The sequence below is a fragment of the Oncorhynchus clarkii genome, chromosome 28 (assembly GCF_045791955.1).
Source record: "Oncorhynchus clarkii lewisi isolate Uvic-CL-2024 chromosome 28, UVic_Ocla_1.0, whole genome shotgun sequence".
In the NCBI taxonomy this organism is placed as follows: domain Eukaryota; kingdom Metazoa; phylum Chordata; class Actinopteri; order Salmoniformes; family Salmonidae; genus Oncorhynchus; species Oncorhynchus clarkii.
In genome coordinates, this window is record NC_092174.1 from 23,326,597 (window position 1) to 23,346,250 (window position 19,654).

General features: G+C 41.5%; 1 protein-coding gene across 1 annotated transcript in view; it reads right to left on the minus strand.

Annotated features, from left to right (window-relative positions):
* The window catches only part of LOC139386730 (transient receptor potential cation channel subfamily A member 1-like), a 26,429-nt gene extending 9,869 nt beyond the window's left edge, over positions 1-16,560 (minus strand). Inside the window, exons 1-15 of the mRNA XM_071132557.1 lie at positions 16,462-16,560; positions 13,882-14,032; positions 11,880-12,055; positions 6,829-6,936; positions 6,567-6,675; positions 6,327-6,472; positions 4,113-4,249; positions 3,965-4,013; positions 3,774-3,873; positions 3,583-3,683; positions 2,989-3,158; positions 2,396-2,560; positions 1,166-1,280; positions 321-487; positions 80-170 (exon numbers count right to left, since the gene is read on the minus strand). Coding sequence (XP_070988658.1) covers positions 80-170; positions 321-487; positions 1,166-1,280; positions 2,396-2,560; positions 2,989-3,158; positions 3,583-3,683; positions 3,774-3,873; positions 3,965-4,013; positions 4,113-4,249; positions 6,327-6,472; positions 6,567-6,675; positions 6,829-6,936; positions 11,880-12,055; positions 13,882-14,032; positions 16,462-16,560 — 1,884 coding nt within the window. The remainder of the gene's footprint in view (positions 1-79; positions 171-320; positions 488-1,165; positions 1,281-2,395; positions 2,561-2,988; positions 3,159-3,582; positions 3,684-3,773; positions 3,874-3,964; positions 4,014-4,112; positions 4,250-6,326; positions 6,473-6,566; positions 6,676-6,828; positions 6,937-11,879; positions 12,056-13,881; positions 14,033-16,461) is intronic.
* Between the last annotated feature and the right edge of the window lie 3,094 nt (positions 16,561-19,654).

The window sequence follows — 19,654 nt, forward strand, 5'->3', positions numbered from 1 at the left end:
GCTGACTGAGAAATGGGAGATTTGTATCCATTTCCTTTATGATAGTTTCCTTTATGCATAGTTCAAAAAGAAAACTAACTTTGAATGACTCAGGCAGGAATTCTATCATGTCCATGACAACACATCGCTTAGTTGACTTCACTTCGAACAATAGCATAGCCTCAGCGCATCTGAAACAAACAGGTTATATTGTACATGTCAATATGGCATTGTCATGCAATCCAACTGAATACCAATAATCAAACACATCACTGTACTGTCAAAGCATCGTAACAGCACATAGATAAAGTATCCACTGTATCTTGCAACAGTGGCCCAACCTCTCATTGTCGATGACAGCGAAGGCAACGTCTTTCCTGCCGTTGAGAACAGCTTCGTGGAGGAAGGAGGCATCACTCTTGTTGAGCGTCATCTGGGCCCCTCTGCCCAGGAGCAGTGTCACTGCAGCCGCATGGCCCTCCCTGGCAGCCAGATGTAACGCTGTGTTCTGCACCAACAGTAAAACATAGCACTTCAAAATTAGAACAGAGGATTGTATATAACGGCAACAATAACCTTTGGATTTCCTTATTCAGAAAGAGGAATGATATCTATTTGTGGAAGACTTTCTCAGTATTTCAACATAGACATCTTACTCCCTCAAGCTAAACAGAAAGGAAACAGATCAAATGAGCCCACCTCAGGGTAAGGGAATGTGAAGATGAGCCCACCTCAGGGTAAGGGAATGTGAAGATGAGCCCACCTCAGGGTAAGGGAATGTGAAGATGAGCCCACCTCAGGGTAAGGGAATGTGAAGATGAGCCCACCTCAGGGTAAGGAAATGTGAAGATGAGCTCACCTCAGGGTAAGGAAATGTGAAGATGAGCCCACCTCAGGGTAAGGGAATGTGAAGATGAGCCCACCTCAGGGTAAGGAAATGTGAAGATGAGCCCACCTCAGGGTAAGGGAATGTGAAGATGAGCCCACCTCAGGGTAAGGGAATGTGAAGATGAGCCCACCTCAGGGTAAGGGAATGTGAAGATGAGCCCACCTCAGGGTAAGGAAATGTGAAGATGAGCTCACCTCAGGGTAAGGAAATGTGAAGATGAGCCCACCTCAGGGTAAGGGAATGTGAAGATGAGCCCACCTCAGGGTAAGGGAATGTGGAAAAAGAGAGGACCCAAACCATGTCTTCATCTGTTTTGTCCAGCAGTTTGATATTTGATTGCAGGAGTATGATCATGGTCTGGGTATATCCCTCTGCAGCAGCGTGATGTAGACAGGTCCAACCTTTAAAATCACTGCAATGGCATATAGTAAACATTCATTAGTACTGCAGCTGATTCAAAATGAAAAAATCTAGTAAAAATATAGACATTGTTTTCCACTGGTTTGGGCAATAATGGTTCACCTCACTTGGATTAACATTGAGTTTGAGTGAGTGTGTGCGTAGCAGGTCTGAAATACTGTCAGTGGTGTAAAGTAATTAAGTAAAAATACTTGAAAGTACTACTTAAGTAGTGTTTTTGGGTATCTGTACTTAACCACTTTACTTTAACTTTAACTTTTACTTCAGTACATTCCTAAAGAAAATAATGTACTTTTTACTCCATACATTTTCCCTGACACCCAAAAGTACTTGTTACATTTTGAATACTTAGCAAGACAGGAAATGTTTCTAATTCACACACTTATCAAGAGAACATCCCTACTGCCTCTGATCTGGCAGACTCACTAAACACATGCTTTGAATGTAAATTATGTCTGAGTGTTGGAGCATGCCTCTGTCTATCTGTAAAAAAAGAAAGAAAGAAAATGATGCCATCTGGTTTGCTTTATATAAGGAATAAAAAAATATTTATTTGTTATAATTAAGTATATTTTAGCAATTACATTTTCCTTTAATACTTAATGTTATTTAAAACCAAATACTTTTGGACTTTTACTCAAGTAGTATTGTCACGACTTCCGCTGAAGTCGGTCCCTCTCCTTGTCCCTCTCCTTGTTCGGGCGGCGTTCGGTGGGCGTTCGGCTGTCGACGTCACCGGCTTTCTAGCCACCACCGATCCACTTTTCATTTTCCATTTGTTCTGTCTTTGTCTTATCACACCTGGCTTTGCTTAATCAATTACTTGCTTGTTATTTAACCCCCTGTTCTACATGTTGTATTTGTGAGTGATTGTTTGTTGTATTGTGTGTGTATATTACGTGTTATGTTAGAATTTTTGACTAAAGTATTTTATTACTCATATCTGCTGTCCTGCGCCTGACTCATCTCACCAGCTACACACAGACGCCTTTACAAGTATTTTACTGGGTGACTTTCACTTTTACTTGAGTCATTTTCTATTAAGGTATCTTTACTTTTACTCAAGTAGGAAAATGTGGGTACTTTTTCCACCACTGAGTACTGTACCTGTGGAACAGAGCTCCTTTCCGCAGCAGTAGCTCCAGCACTTTAATATGGCCGCCTCGGGATGCCAGGTGGAGGGGAGTCATCCCCCTCTCATCTCCCTCGTTCAGCAGCCTGGTGCAGGTCATCCACTCCAGGAGTCTGTGGCAGGTGTTTATCCTCCCATACCTGGAATAGAAAATATTGATCATAAAAAGTAAGTTATCAAATACAACGAATGCTAAACTGAAAACCAGCCAAAATAGCAAACAGTGAAATTGTTCATGTTTATGGGGTATAATGAGTCTATTAACAACTCAATGAGTCAATAATGTAGAGATTTATTCAGAATTATAAACTGGGTGGGTCGAGCCCTGAATGCTGATTGGCTGACAGCCGTGGTATATCAGACCTTATACACTGGGTATGACACGACGTTTACTGCACTAATTACGTTGGTAAGCAGTTTATAATAGCAATAAAGCACCTCGGGGGTAAGTGATATATGGCCAATATACCATGGCTACGGGCTGTGTCCGCATTGCGTCATGCCTAAGAACAGCCCTTAGCCGTTGTATATTGGCCATATACCACGTCTTGCTCCTTAAGTTACTCACTCGGCTGCGAAATGCAATGCAGATTTCTTCTGCTTAGACTTCTGATCTAGCGAGACGTTGAGTCCGAGCATGTCCGTCACTGACTCTGGGATTCCCAGTCTGCAGGCGTAATGCAGGGGAGTACAACCCTCCTTGTCCTCCGCACCCAGGAGCTCTCTCACATTGCTGCACTGTGTGGCAAAAGACAATATGATAACATTGGGGTCTCAAGAGTCAAACTAAGTGTTTACTGCAAACTTTATTCAAAATGATTGTACATGTCAATCCTACTGAGACAGTCACAAGAAGATATATGGGTTTAATAATGAACCTTGTTTAATACAAAGGCTAACACTTATGATCCTGTGATCCTACTTCTTCTTCGTGTGTTGGATTTGCTTCAAGTTCTCAACGCTAGGTGGCAGTAATGCACTACGTGTTCGTTCTTACAAGATCCCCCCACTAGAGTTCATTAAAACATACTGTATGAGCTCATTGCAATATTTAGAACGTATGACGTTGCCTTAAAATTTTAACATGGATCTCAGCGTAATTTTGGAAGCTTCATCATTGCTATTGAAACTTCTAGCAGGTACGTTCATTATAGAATATTACCTGTAAGACTTCTGGAGGAAGGTTTTTCAGACCTTTAGGCTGCAAGATGGTAAGGTGAAGGAAATTGCAGTCATATTTGTCTTTTATTTTCAAATTAGCCCCTAAAATAGGAGAGGATGAACAGGATCATGACAAACCACACAATAGTGTAAACTACATGTGAGACATATGCTTCTCTTTGAGAAACTTACCATGTGTAAGAAGAAGGCCCACTGTTTTCCATGCACTGCAGCTTGTTGCCAGAAGCAGTGGCGTATGACCCTTACAGTCAATGGAATTAATGTCTGCACCCTGTCAAAGAATAAATATGAATATGATAAGATCGGGAAACACTGGAAATATTCAGATTTTTCTCTTGGTACTTTTCTTGTTTTGTGTTCACCTTTGAAATGAGGTACTCAGCCAATCCAACATGGTCAAATATTGTTGCCCTGTTGGTGAAAAATATGATAAAAGAGTAAGAGAGTAGGATATCATTTTTACCTAAATGTCTTGTCCAATGAAAATGCATACAGTAAACAGTGTACTACTTATGCAGTGGAGTTTGGCTAGCTCCATCTGGGATATTGATGACATCACAGACTCTATCATATGCCGATAGCATGAGTTTGACGGCCTCGGATGCTCCCTGGGTGCAGGCAAAGTGGAGGGCTGTGGATTTGTCACACTGTAAAGAGAAGCACAAAGACATGACAGAGGTCACAATGACAGACCAGTTTGAAATGATGTCAGGATATTACAGACACTGGTCCGTTCCCCTTGATTAGATTTAGAGTGGATTTGGTTCTTCCGATGTCTTCCGATGTCTCTTGGGTGTAACATGAACTGACAATGTACCCATTATGAGTGGATGCATAATAACTCATTGTTGCTTACTGTAACACATTGTAAAAACCTCAGTTCTAAGAACCTTTCAAATGAATGCCTGTAACGGGAACTGTTTTATATTAGAAGAAAAGGATAATTAAGGTTCATAATTGGTCTTTCCTATTACTCAGAAGCCTTCTAAATACAGTGGGGCAAAAAAGTATTTAGTCAGCCAATTGTGCAAGTTGTCTCACTTTTAAAGATGAGAGAGGCCTGTAATTTTCATCATATGTACACTTCAACCATGACAGACAAAATGAGGGGAAAAAATCCAGAAAATCACATTGTAGGATTTTTAATGAATTTATTTGCAAATTATGGTGGAAAATAAGTATTTGGTCACCTACAAACAAGCAAGATTTCTTGCTCTCACAGACCTCTAACTTCTTCTTTAAGAGGCCCCTCTGTCCTCCACTCGTTACCTGTATTAATGGCACCTGTTTGAACTTGTTATCAGTATAAAAGACACCTGTCCACAACCTCAAACAGTCACACTCCAAACTCCACTATGGCCAAGACCAAAGAGCTGTCAAAGGACACCAGAAACAAAATTGTAGACCTGCACCAGGCTGGGAAGACTGAATCTGCAATAGGTAAGCATCTTGGTTTGTGGGAGCAATTATTAGGAAATGGAAGACATACAAGACCACTGATAATCTCCATCGATCTGGGGCTCCACGCAATATTTCATCCCGTGGGGGGGTCAAAATGATCACACGAACGGTGAGCAAAAATCCCAGAACCACACGGGGGGACCTAGTGAATGGCCTGCAGAGAGCTGGGACCAAATTAACAAAGCCTACCACCAAATCCTGCAGTGCCAGACGTGTCCCCCTGCTTAAACCAGTACATGTCCAGGCCCATCTGAAGTTTGCTAGAGAGCATTTGGATGATCCAGAAGAAGATTGGGAGAATGTCATATGGTCAGATGAAACCAAAATATAACTTTTTGGTAAAAACTCAACTGGTCGTGTTTGGAGGACAAAGAATGCTGAGTTGCATCCAAAGAACACCATACCTACTGTGAAGCATGGGGGTGGAAACATCATGCTTTGGGGCTGTTTTTCTGCAAAGGGACCAGGACGACTGATCCGTGTAAAGGAAAGAATGAATGGGGTCATGTATCGTGAGATTTTGAGTGAAAACCTCCTTCCATCAGCAAGGGCATTGAAGATGAAACGTGGCTGGGTCTTTCAGCATGACAATGATCCCAAACACACCGCCCGGGCAATGAAGGAGTGGCTTCGTAAGAAGCATTTCAAGGTCCTGGAGTGGCCTAGCCAGTCTCCAGATCTCAACCCCATAGAAAATCTTTGGAGGGAGTTGAAAGTCCGTGTTGCCCAGCAACAGCCCCAAAACATCACTGTTCTAGAGGAGATCTGCATGGAGGAATGGGCCAAAATATCAGCAACAGTGTGTGAAAACCTTGTGAAGACTTACAGAAAACGTTTGACCTCTGTTATTGCCAACAAAGGGTATATAACAAAATATTGAGATAAACTTTTGTTATTGACCAAATACTTATTTTCCACCATAATTTGCAAATAAATTCATAACAAATCCTACAATGTGATTTTCTAGATTTTATTTCTCATTTTGTCTGTCATAGTTGAAGTGTACCTATGATGAAAATTACAGGCCTATCTCATATTTTTAAGTGGGAGAACTTGCACAATTGGTGGCTGACTAAATACTTTTTTGCCCCACTGTATATGTGCTTTTGTCTATGGTTCTGAGAAAGAATCAAAGTTATTTTTGTGTTAGATTTTGAAATCCATATATGTGAATATACGGTATATGATATTTGTAGGTGCAGTTTGAATGAATATTTACATATCCACAGAAAAAGCTTCTTAGCGTCATCATATCCAGCTGACCTGTTTTTGGTCAATTTTTGCTCCCTGTTCTATGCAGAGTTTGATTGCCTCCAGGTTTCCTCCATGGACGGCCAGATGAAGAGGAGTGCTGAATGATTTGTCCACGTAGTTGATGTGCATTTCAGTTGAGAAACCCATCTCCTCACCTTCAGCAGAGAAAATTAGTGAGTAAGAATTGTTTGAGTACCAAAATGAGTATTTGATTACTGTAATAAGAAAGCAAATGTTTCTTTTACTTACCTTTCTGAAGAACCACCAGCATAGATTTCTTAGCCCCCGCAAACGCTGCTGCGTGAATTGGATAATGTCCCAGCTTGTTCTGTTGACATAGTCTGGCTCTGTATTTAAACTGAGAACAGCAGGTGAAATTAGTGTAGTTACATTACAAAAACCTCATAGGACATCACTAACGATCAATGAATCACACACGTCTCCTCGTTCAAACATCAAGAACACACAATTTGACAATTATACAGTGGCCATATAATTAATATTCACACACAAGTAGACGAACAGCTTCATGGTTATCAACCGAGCAGGCCAACATTAGAGGTGTGTTCCCCTGGCCTCCCATCAGGTTGGCATCCGTGTTGCTGTGAGACAGTAACAGCTGTGGAAAAACATAATTATTTATAATATCATATCATACTGAATGATATCATATCTTATTATATCATATATCATCATATAATATCATAGTATATCATATAATATAAACTCAGCAAAAAAAAAAACTTTTTCAGGACCCTGTCTTTCAAAGATCATTTGTAAAAATCCAAATAACTTCACAGATCTTCATTGTAAAGGGTTTTACACACCGTTTCCCATGCTTGTTCAATGAACCTTAAACAATGAATGAACATACACCTGTGGAACGGTCGTTAAGACACTAACAGCTTACAGACGGTATGCAATTAAGGTCACAGTTATGAAAACTTAGGACACTAAAGAGGCCTTTTTACTGACTCTGAAAACACACGAAAAAAGATGCCCAGGGTCCCTGCACATCTGCGTGAACGTGCCTTAGGCATGCTGTAAGGAGGCATGAGGACTGCAGATGTGTCAGGGAAATAAATTGCAATGTCCTTACTGTGAGATGCCTAAGACAGCGCTACAGTTAGACAGGGCGGACAGCTGATCGTGCTCACAGTTGCAGACCACGTGTAACAACACATGCACAGGATCGGCACATCCGAACATCACACCTGCGGGACAGGTACAGGATGGCAACAACAACTGCCCGAGTTACACCAGGAACGCACAATCCCTCCATCAGTGCTCAGACTGTCCGCAATAGGCTGAGAGAGGCTGGGCTGAGGGCTTGTAAGCCTGTTGTATAAGGCAGGTCCTCACCAGACATCACTGGCAACAATGTCGTCTATGGGCACAAACCCGTCATTGCTGGACCAGTTTATCGTCTAAGGAATGAGTGTTACACCGAGGCCTGTACTCTGGAGCGGGATCGATTTGGAGGTGGAAGGTCCGTCATGGTCTGGGGCGGTGTGTCACAGCATAATCGGACTGAGCTTGTTGTCATTGCAGGCAATCTCAACACTGTGCGTTATAGGGAAGACATCCTCCTCCCTCATGTGGTACCCTTCCTGCAGGCTCACCCTGACATGACCCTCCAGCATGACAATGTCACCAGCCATACTGCTCATTCTGTGTGTGATTTCCTGCAAGACAGGAATGTCAGTGTTCTGCCACGGCCAGCGAAGAGCCCGGATCTCAATCCCATTGAGCACGTCTGGGACCTGTTGGATAAGAGGGTGAGGACTAGGGCCATTCCCCCCAGAAATGTCTGGGAACTTGCAGGTGCCTTGGTGGAAGAGTGGGGTAACATCTCACAGCAAGGACTGGTGCAGTCAATGAGGAGGAGATGCACTGCAGTACCAGATACTGACTGTTACTTTGGATTTTGACCCCCCCCCCACCCCCCCTCTTTGTTCAGGGACACATTATTCAATTTCTGTTAGTCACACACATTTGGAACTTGTTCAATGTATGTCTCAGTTGTTGAATCTTATGTTCATACAAATATTTACGCATGAAAATAAACGCAGTTGACAGTGAGAGGACGTTTCTTTTTTTGCTGAGTTTATGTTATTAGACTGAATGAATAATAGTACATGGAGGTGCACTAGCTAGAAGTGTAGAAGTATAATATAGGTGTATTAGACCAGGGTTTCTCAAACTTAGTCCTGGGTGCATGTTTTGCGAGAGAGAGACGAGAGACCGCAACCAACCAAGCCATCTCGCACTATAGCAAACTAATAGCTGCCATAGCTAGGTTCTTTATCATGGAGCTCTGCCCCATAGGGGAGCTCTGCTCCTAGTGGTTTACCCCGCTACCTAGGCAGTGAATAGCCTGAGAGAAAAATATGCACACCTGCAGCCAATGGGAGTACAGGTGTCCCTAAAGAAGGGGATTCTTCCCCTCAATCAGTCTCCCATTATCTTCAGCGACTGGACTGGACTGACTGGCCAAGTAGAGAAGAGAGAAGATAAGTCTCAGGACGAACCAGCTGTCGATCTCCAAGTCTCGACGTTGTCCTTATAAAATGAGCACGTTTTTTCCACCCAATCCAAAAGCTCTTTTAAGAGCTCAGTGTCGCTGCTCCACCATGGCGTGGACTCACATATCCTATGTTTCGTGTGCTTAGGATCACAGCACACTAGGGGAGGCCTCACAGATCCCCGGAATGACCTAGCTGCGCCCTCCTTTCATTAAAGGCGAGGAAGCAGCGGTGGGCATTTTTCAGGGAGGAGATCCCTCTAGCAGACGCCATGTCTGTGCTAGCCTCAGGTTCTGAGGCGTCATATGATGATGCCACCTCTAGAGAAGACGAGGATATCGGGAAGTTTGTGAATTTTTCTCCGCAACGATCCACTCCATAGACCTAGGTTGAACCCCCCCCCCCCCCAGGCTCTGAGTTCTCTGCAGTCCCCTCCTACGCAACGGCCTCTCTGCCCTCTGATTTTCCAGGGCTCATTGAGCGGGCTGCGAGCCGGCTGTATATCACGCTGCCCCCCACTCCCTCCAACCCGGAAGTGGATATGAAGGTGGACGACCCATACTCTAAACCAAGAAAGACGGCTCTGCCGTTGGCACCAGCTATGCCCTCGCTCGGTAAGTTTGTGGAGGGTGAATGGGGGTCGCCTTTAACGGCCAGAGAGCCGGCAAAGGCGTACACCCCATTCAGCAGAGTGGACGACAGAAGGCCCCAGGAAATCCCCAGGCTCGCGGACGCCTTGGCTGCATACCTCGTCTCGGGTTTGAGCTCCTGGCCGTCGTCCAGAAAACCCACTCTACCTACGACCAATGACAGGCTCACAGCTCAGCTGATAGAGAAGTCCTTTGCTCTGGGTGTCCAGGCTGTAGCAGCAGCAAATAATATTGCCCTCCTAGCAGCCTCTCTTTCCCGTCTCACCACGGGTAGGACTGAGCTGTCAGGAGAGGAGATAGAGGAGGCGTGGAGGATTTTCAGCGCCATACTCCATCTCACACAGGCGTAGGCCATGTCCATGGCCACTTCAGTGGTCGCGGATCGACACCTCTGGCAGTGTTTGATGGCCAAAAAGGAGACCTATAAAGCCGCACTGTTAAACTCCCCCATCTCTGACAGTGGTCTCTTTGGAGCCGCCGTCAAAAATGCGACTGAGCGTTTTGGGAAGCTAGAGGAGGAGAGGAAGCAGCTATCTAGGCAACTGCCTTTAGCAGGAGGGGCTAGAGCATCTTCCAGAGAGCCTCCCAGCTTCACCTTCTCTAGTAGACCTGGGTCCACTCCACCGACGAGAGAGGTGGTCGTGACGTCACCCTGGCGACACCCTAGGGGCGGCCAGAAGAGACGGCAACCATGATGGAACGAGGGGGAGAGGACGGGAGAGAGCGCAGCGCCTTGTGCCATGACGCCCACTGTTCCCCCCCCACCCTTGCAAAGGGGGCGGGGCAGAGTGATGAGGGAAATAGTACTGAAACTAGTCTTGCTTTACTATTGGACCGGTCACAAATTCTGATAGAATTTTGATGTATCATCTATCTGCTGAGACAGTATGGCCGATATTCTGTTATCTGCCCACAAATCATTGGTCTATGGATTGAGTGTTGCGGGTTACGCTGAGGAATCAGTGAGTATGTCTTCCAAATTGGTTCAGCCTGCACTCAGAATTGCTGATGGGAGGACTAGAACTAAGGGGAGAAATGCAGGACCAATGGACGGGGTCCCATCAGGTCCGCTTTTTTCCTATTAGAATGACTACATGGCATGAGGGTACATTAGAATACATTAGAGTCATGTATTCTAACCTGCCCACAAGTCTATGACTGTGTTTGGGTGGAAGGATGAGGGATATAGATTCTGTAACTGGTATTACAGTACTATCAGACTAATCTTTTAATATTGACAGAATATTGAAGTATAATTTATCTGGTTGTACAGATTAGTACAGATCTGCCCAATAGTCATTGGCGATGCCTCTAGACTGAGTAGGGTGGATTGGACCGAGGACCTAGTATATTGTGACACAGTGTGTTACAGTACTGCAGGATTTGGTCGCAGCCATGGCTGAGCCCGGCCTTTTCATTAAGTGGGATGTGTTAGGCTCTGCCTTAAACCACTAGGAGCAGAGCTCCCCTATGGGGCGGAGCTCCACGATATAGTTGCCAGAGTTGTAACTCCAGTTCTATGAGTGGAGTGGAGCCCCATAGGACTTAAGGCCCTGCCAGTCTACAGGATCAGGGAAAACCTCTAGTTGCAACAGAATACCATCATGGATACCATTTTTATGTCTTCATCCAGTATGAAGTTAGAGGTAGTTTCACGAGCCAAAGCTCGCTGGTGTTAGCACAATGACTCAAAGTCTACAAGAACAATTACCATGCTAGCTGTTCCTGTTCATCAGACTCTGGGGAAGTAGATAAATAGCTTTATTGCTAAAATATCTCAACTTAGATAAAAATTAAAATTAAAGTCATTGGAGCTAATTACAGTTTTTTTTTCTGTATAGAAAATTATTGTGGTCAATTCTAGAATATGAACATTCAAGGCACATGCCCATTGTTATTATTAAAATGTTTGAGCAGAGAAACAGAGCATTACCTCTACAAAATGCCTAGAAATGCAGGAAATTAGCTTGAAAACTGCTAAATTGTCTCTCAGCTCCATGCCAAAATATGTACAATTGCTGGAAATTAGCTTCAAAACTTTAGAATTCTCTCAGCTCAATGGAACAATTGCAGAATATTTGCTTTAGAACAACAACATTTTCTCCATGACACCAAGATACCTTTCTAGCTAATTGACTATGTTACAGTGTACACTTCCTCTTCCAATGAACTGTTGGGAGGTCTATATAATGAAACTGTCCACCAAAATCTATTACATTTCAAATGTTGATTACTTGTACTTGCTATTATCATTCACCTGATGATAAGACAAGACATTACTTTTTTTGTTTGTTAACCTATGATGGGGCAGGGATCCTTGGGCAAGAAACATGTGAAAACACCTGTACTAGAGTAGAGCTGAATGGGGGGTCAGGTAGGGGACGGACCTCAACGAGAGGGTTGTGTCCGAGACTGACAGCCAGGTGTAGGGGAGACATGAGGCAGAGGTTGAGGATGTTCGAGTCTGCCCCCAGGTCCAGCAGGCAAGCACAGCTCTCTCTCTGGGTCCTCTGCACAGCCCAGTGCAATGGAGTGTTGCCCTCCTCATCACGGGCATTCAGTTCTTCACAAAGGTCACAGATAGAGATTTTTGTTTTCTCAATACATTTAAATATATACATCAATATCACATGACTGATAAAACAAACAAAAAATGATTTTGGCGAAAATATAAAATGGCAAACAATAATGATGTTTCAAGGAAGATACAGTGCCTTGCGAAATTATTCGGCTCCCTTGAACTTTGCGACCTTTTGCCACATTTCAGGCTTCAAACATAAAGATATAAAACTGTATTTTTTTGTGAAGAATCAACAACAAGTGGGACACAATCATGAAGTGGAACGACATTTATTGGATATTTCAAACTTTTTTAACAAATAAAAAACTGAAAAATTAGGCGTGCAAAATTATTCAGCCCCCTTAAGTTAATACTTTGTAGCGCCACCTTTTGCTGCGATTACAGCTGTAAGTCGCTTGGGGTATGTCTCTATCAGTTTTGCACATTGAGAGACTGAAATGTTTTCCCATTCCTCCTTGCAAAACAGCTCGAGCTCAGTGAGGTTGGATGGAGAGCATTTGTGAACAGCAGTTTTCAGTTCTTTCCACAGATTCTCGATTGGATTCAGGTCTGGACTTTGACTTGGCCATTCTAACACCTGGATATGTTTATTTTTGAACCATTCCATTGTAGATTTTGCTTTATGTTTTGGATCATTGTCTTGTTGGAAGACAAATCTCCGTCCCAGTCTCAGGTCTTTTGCAGACTCCATCAGGTTTTCTTCCAGAATGGTCCTGTATTTGGCTCCATCCATCTTCCCATCAATTTTAACCATCTTCCCTGTCCCTGCTGAAGAAAATCAGGCCCAAACCATGATGCTGCCACCACCATGTTTGACAGTGGGGATGGTGTGTTCAGGGTGATGAGCTGTGTTGCTTTTACGCCAAACATAACGTTTTGCATTGTTGCCAAAAAGTTCAATTTTGGTTTCATCTGACCAGAGCACCTTCTTCCACATGTTTGGTGTGTCTCCCAGGTGGCTTGTGGCAAACTTTAAACAACACTTTTTATGGATATCTTTAAGAAATGGCTTTCTTCTTGCCACTCTTCCATAAAGGCCAGATTTGTGCAATATACGACTGATTGTTGTCTTATGGACAGAGTCTCCCACCTCAGCTGTAGATCTCTGCAGTTCATCCAGACTGATCATGGGCCTCTTGGCTGCATCTCTGATCAGTCTTCTCCTTGTATGAGCTGAAAGTTTAGAGGGACGGCCAGGTCTTGGTAGATTTGCAGTGGTCTGATACTCCTTCCATTTCAATATTATCGCTTGCACAGTGCTCCTTGGGATGTTTAAAGTTTGGGAAATCTTTTTGTATCCAAATCCGGCTTTAAACTTCTTCACAACAGTATCTCGGACCTGCCTGGTGTGTTCCTTGTTCTTCATGATGCTCTCTGCGCTTTTAACGGACCTCTGAGACTATCACAGTGCAGGTGCATTTATACGGAGACTTGATTACACACAGGTGGATTGTATTTATCATCATTAGTCATTTAGGTCAACATTGGATCATTCAGAGATCCTCACTGAACTTCTGGAGAGAGTTTGCTGCACTGAAAGTAAAGGGGCTAAATAATTTTGCACGCCCAATTGTTCAGTTTTTGATTTGTTAAAAAAGTTTGAAATATCCAATAAATGTCGTTCCACTTCATGATTGTGTCCCACTTGTTGTTGATTCTTCACAAAAAAATACAGTTTTATATATCTTTATGTTTGAAGCCTGAAATGTGGCAAAAGGTCGCAAAGTTCAAGGGGGCCGAATACTTTCGCAAGGCACTGTATATACCACAGCATACAGTAAATAAATACCTAAGTAAATACGTCTTACCATCTGGACCAGTCAACTGCACAATGAGCTGTATGGTGCTGATGTGCCCGTGTGAGGTGGCGTAATGCAGAGGGCTGGCATTGGCTTGGTCACGGACTCCCAGGAGGGCTGAGTGCTCTCCCAACGCTACAGTGTCACCTTGCAGAGCCCACTATTATCATAGTGTGGAAAGACCATATCAATCCTGCATTATGTTCTGGTTTACAGTAGCACATCTGTTCAAAATACTATTATTAAACATACTGGATTCTGTTACTGTTCAGTTGACAGTTAGGTAAAACATCTTAACTAAAACCACAGAAAAATGGCCAAAGACTCCAGCCACCCAAGCCATAGACTGTTCACTCTGCTACCGTCCGGCAAACGCTACCAGAGCATCGGCTCTCGGACCAACAGGCTCCGAGACAGCAAAGGCTACCGGAGCATCGGCTCTCGGACCAACAGGCTCCGAGACAGCAAAGGCTACCAGAGCATCGGCTCTCGGACCAACAGGCTCCGAGACAGCAAAGGCTACCAGAGCATCGGCTCTCGGACCAACAGGCTCCTCCAGAGCATCGGCTCTCGGACCAACAGGCTCCTAGACAGCTTCTACCCCCAAGCCATAAGACTGTTAAATAGCCAGACTACTAAATAGTAAATTAATGGTACTCAAACTATTTGCACGGACCCTACGCACCCTCACTAGACTATATACATATACACACCATACACACCCTACATTGACACTCCAACACATAACGCTCACACATTCACATACACTACATAGGCACACACACACATAACACACACACGGATATCGACACCACACAAACACACATACATACCCATTACACACGCAAGCACACATACACACACACTTTTACACTCATCATTTGCTGCTGATACTCAGTTCTTTATTTGACTTATTATTATCTATTCTGATGCCCACTTTACCTGCCTTCATTGAGATTGTTCTGTTGTCACTGGCCTACACACAATACCCCATAATGTCAAAGCGGACTTATGTTTTCCAAATTTTTTCCAAATGAATTCAAAATGAAAAGCTGAAATGTATTCAACCACTCTGTTATGGCAAGCCTAAATAAGTTCATGAGTAAAAATTTGCCAAACATGAATCCTGTTTGCAACAAGGCACTAAAGTAATACTGCAAATAATGTGTCAAATGAATTTACTTTTTGTCCAGAATACAGTTTTATGTTTGGTGCAAATGCAATACAACACATTATTGAGTACCACTCTCTAGATTTTCAAGCGTAGTGGTGGCTGCATCATGTTATGTGTATGCTTCTAATTGTTAAGGACTGGGGAGTTTTTCAAGATGAAAAGAAACGGGGTGGAGCTAAGCATAGGCAAAATCCTAGAGGAAAACCTGGTTCAGTCTGCTTTCCACCAGACACTGGGAGATTAATTCACCTTTGAGCAGGACAATAACCAAAAACACAAGGCCAAATCTACACTGGAGTTGCTAACCAAGAAGACAGTGACTGTTCCTGAGTGGCCGAGTTACAGTTACATTAAAAAACAAAACAATGAATGGGCATCCAGGGCACATGCCCATTCATTTTATTTTAATGTTTGAGCAGAGGAAGACAACATTAGCCATGGCAAAATTAATAGAATTGCAGGAAATGAGCTTTAATACTGCCAAATTGTCTCTCAGCTCCATGCCAAAACATGTACAATTGCTGGAAATTGGCTTCAAAACTGCAAAATTCTCTCAACTCAATGGAAAAATGTGTAGAATTTAAGAAAATTTGCTTTACAACAGCAACATTTTCTATACGCTGCCAAGATATCTTTCTAGCTAATAGACTATGTTAGAGTTAAGATTTCTTCTTCCAATGAACTCTGGGGAGGTCAATATAATAAAACTGTCTACAAAACCTATTCATTTTCAAATGTTGATTACTTCTACTTGCTATTATCATTCACCTGATGATAAGACAAGACATACATTTTTTTTAATGAATTCACCTTTCAGCAGGACAATAACCTAAAACACAATCCCAGTGTGGAAAGCTCTTAAAGACTTACCCAGAAAGACTCACAGCTGTAATTGCTGCCAAAGGTGCTTCTACAAAGTATTGACTCAGGGTTGTCAATACTTATGTAAATGCAATATTTCTGTATTTCACATTCAATAAATGTGCAATAATTTCTAAAAACATGTTTTCATTTTGTCATTATGGGGTGTTGTGTGTAGATGAGTGAGAGAACATATATTTGAACCATTTTGAGTTCAGGCTGTAACACAACAATTGAGGAATAAGTCAAGGGGTATGAATACTTTCTGAAGGCACTGTAGCTCCATTTTTGTGTATTTGATTTTATTCCTCTTGTGTTGCTATTTTTATTTGTATTATTATTTTTAAACTCTCCATCATTGGGAAGCAAGAATTTCACGGTTGTATTCGGCGCATGTGACCAATGTATTTTTTACTAATCACAAAATCATATTCAAATAGTTTATCATATTTGCTAATAATAAGTAAGGATTGAGAAGCAAAAAACTGTACATGCAATAATAACATTAAAAAAGGAATTGAATATCTGCAAGATCTGTTTTCCACATGACTTACCTCAAATATTTTGGCAGAAATCTCTGTAGCATTATCTCCATGAATCATAGACAGGTGGTATGTCTTGTTCTGCATCAGGTCGGTCTTTGAAGAGCTCATCAGGCTTTTCTGTTCATGTCGACATTTCCACAAGGACTTAAAAGTTTCAGGTGGTTTGGTTTGTGACCGAATGTGTAGATTAGTAGTATGTTCTACAATAGGTAAGAGCAGAGAAGTTACATTTCAACATACATTAATATCTATATTAAACAGCTGTCAATGTATAATCACTAAGTGTACATAAAAAACATACAGTATTGAAAACAAAGACATCCAGTAGGCTGCATAACCGGCTGTAAAACATTATAATGTCAACCAATGAGTCTAACCAGTAAGATGTAATACATCATCTTACCTTAATGTTTTCTGGGTGTGAGATGAGCTTTCTAGTGTCTTCTGGTGTTAGCGAGAGAGGGGGGTTATATAGAGATTTGCCATTTGCCAAACAGATCGAATTACATTGCATCTTGGTTGGTCAGACTTTGGACTGACAGGGGAGAGGCTTAATATCCTAATGTAAATGCATCGGGTCCATTGCCAAAGACCAGGAAAGTTAATTGGACAAACAGTCCTTCCTGAAAAACAACATTAGCTGAAACTGAGGGGTAACTTTGTGGTTTAGAGTAAACCTATGAGATTCACAGGCTCATTACTGCACTATGGTTCTATGATTTTCCAGTAGTAAACTAAAATCAATAATTCTCTCTTTGTTCTGAATTATGTAATGACCACAACGGAATGGACCTATTCACTTATGTGTCGTATGTAACATACAGCTGAGGATAATTTCCAATCATCTTATAAAACATCCCATTACAATAAACAATTATTAAAACCAGGAAATGACATTATTTCTGTCATGGCTGATATTCAATTTACATGCTTTGTCTTAAATTTGCCAATTAAACTCTGTGATCGTAGTTGTTCCAAAACTTTACATTTAGAGTAAAATACCACATTCACAATGCTCACTCTCCTCTGTTAAAAAAAATACACCTCCTTTATGCACAAATCTTTTGTCATTTATTGACTAAAGCGTTCAGCCCTTTTATTCCATTATTTTATGAGTCGACTTTCACAAGGTATTCAGGTTTTCTGTTGATAACAATGCTCTGTGGGAGCCTGAGCAATGAACCATTTATATGTTCAAGAATATTTTCAATAAAGATAGGGACCTCCATTGTTGAGTCGAACCAGAGCCAATATTTGTTTGGTTAGCATTAGAGGGGCAAACATGGTGTTATATTTCATAATGCTCCCTTGCCATCATCTGATAAGCATCTGGTTTATTGTTGTATTTTGAATTAAAGTATAGTGTTCATACCCCTTGACTCATTACACATTTCGTTTTGCTACAGCCTGAATAAAACATGGATTACATAGATTTATTTTCTCACCCGTCTACACACAAAGCCCCATAACGACAAAGTGAAAACATGTTTTTAGAATGTTCTGCTAATTTAATGAAAAATAAATACAGAATTTATCATTTACATAATAGTCACACCCCTGAGTCAATACTTTGTAAAAGCACCTCTGGCAGTGATTACAGCTGTGAGTCTTTTGGGGTAAGTCTCTAAGCGCTTTACATCAGGATTGAACAATATTTGCCCATCATTTTTTTTTTTTTACAATTCTTCAAGCTCTGTCAAGTTGATTGTTGATAGGCAGCCATTTTCAAGTTTTGCCATAGATTTTTAAGCCAGATTTAAGTAAAAAAAATTAATTTGGCCACTCAGGAGCATTCAATGTCATCTTGGTAAGAAACTCCAGAGTTTGGGGTTATTGTCCTGCTAAAAGGAGAATTAGTCTCCCAGTGTCGGTTTGAAAGCAGACTGAACCAGGTTTTCCACTAGGATTTTGCCTGTGCCTATAGCTGTATTCCGTTTCTTTTTATCAGAAAAAAATTCCCTAGTCCTTGCCGATGACAAGCATACCCATAACATCATGCAGCCATCACCATGCTTGAAAAGTGATATGATGTGTTGTGTTGGATTTGCCCCAAACATAAGGTTTTGTATTCAGGACAAAAAGTGTATTTCTTTGTGACTTTTTTTGCAGTATTACATAAATGTCTTGTTGTATTGTTGCAAACAGGCTGCATGTTTTGGATTATTTATATTCTGTATAGGCTTCCTTCTTTCACTGTCATTTGGGTTAGTATTGGGGAAGTAACTACAATGTAACTGTAACTACAATGTTGTTGGTCCATCCTCAGCTTTCTCATATTACAACCATTAAACTCTGAAACTGTTTTAAAATCATGATGAAATCCCTGAGCGGTTTCCTTCCTCTCCAGCAACTGAGTTAGGAAGGAAGACTGTGTCTTTGAAGTGACTGGGTGTGTTGATACACCATCTAAAATGTAATTAATAACTTCACCATGCTCAAAGGGATATTCAGTGTCTGATTTTTGTATTTTTACAAATCGGTGCCCTTCTTTGCGAGGCATTGAAAAACCTCCCTGGTCTCTGTGGTTGAATCTGTGCTTGAAATTCCCTACTAGATTGAGGGACCTTACAGATAATTATACTTATGGGGTACAAAGATGGGGTAGTCATTCAAAAATCTTGTTAACCACTATTATTGAACACTGAATGAGTCCATGCAAATTATCATTTGATTTTTGTTACGCACATTTTTACTGCTGAACTTATTTAGGCTTGTCTTTACAAAGGGGTTGAATACTTATTGACTTATTTCAGCTTTTACATTTTTTATTAATTAACAAAAATTGTCTACAAACAAAATTCCGCATGGACATTATGGGGTACTGTGTGTAGACACTAAATCTCAATTTAATGTTGTTTTTTTATTAAGGCTGTAACATAACAAAATGTGAGAAAAGTAAAGTGGTGTGAATACCTTCTGAAGGCCCTGTATGTTAATATGTTTGATTGATTTCCAATATACAGTTCATTCGGAAAGTATTCAGACACCTTGACTTTTTCCACATTTTGTTACGTTACAGCCTTATTCTAAAATGGATTAAATAAACAATTTTCCTCATCAATCTACAAACAATACCACATAATGACAAAGCAAAAAAAGGTTTTATTGGCAAATGTATTAAAAATAAAAAACAGAAATAACTTATTTACATAAGTATTCAGACCCTTTGCTATGAGACTAGAAATTGAGCTCAGGTGCATCC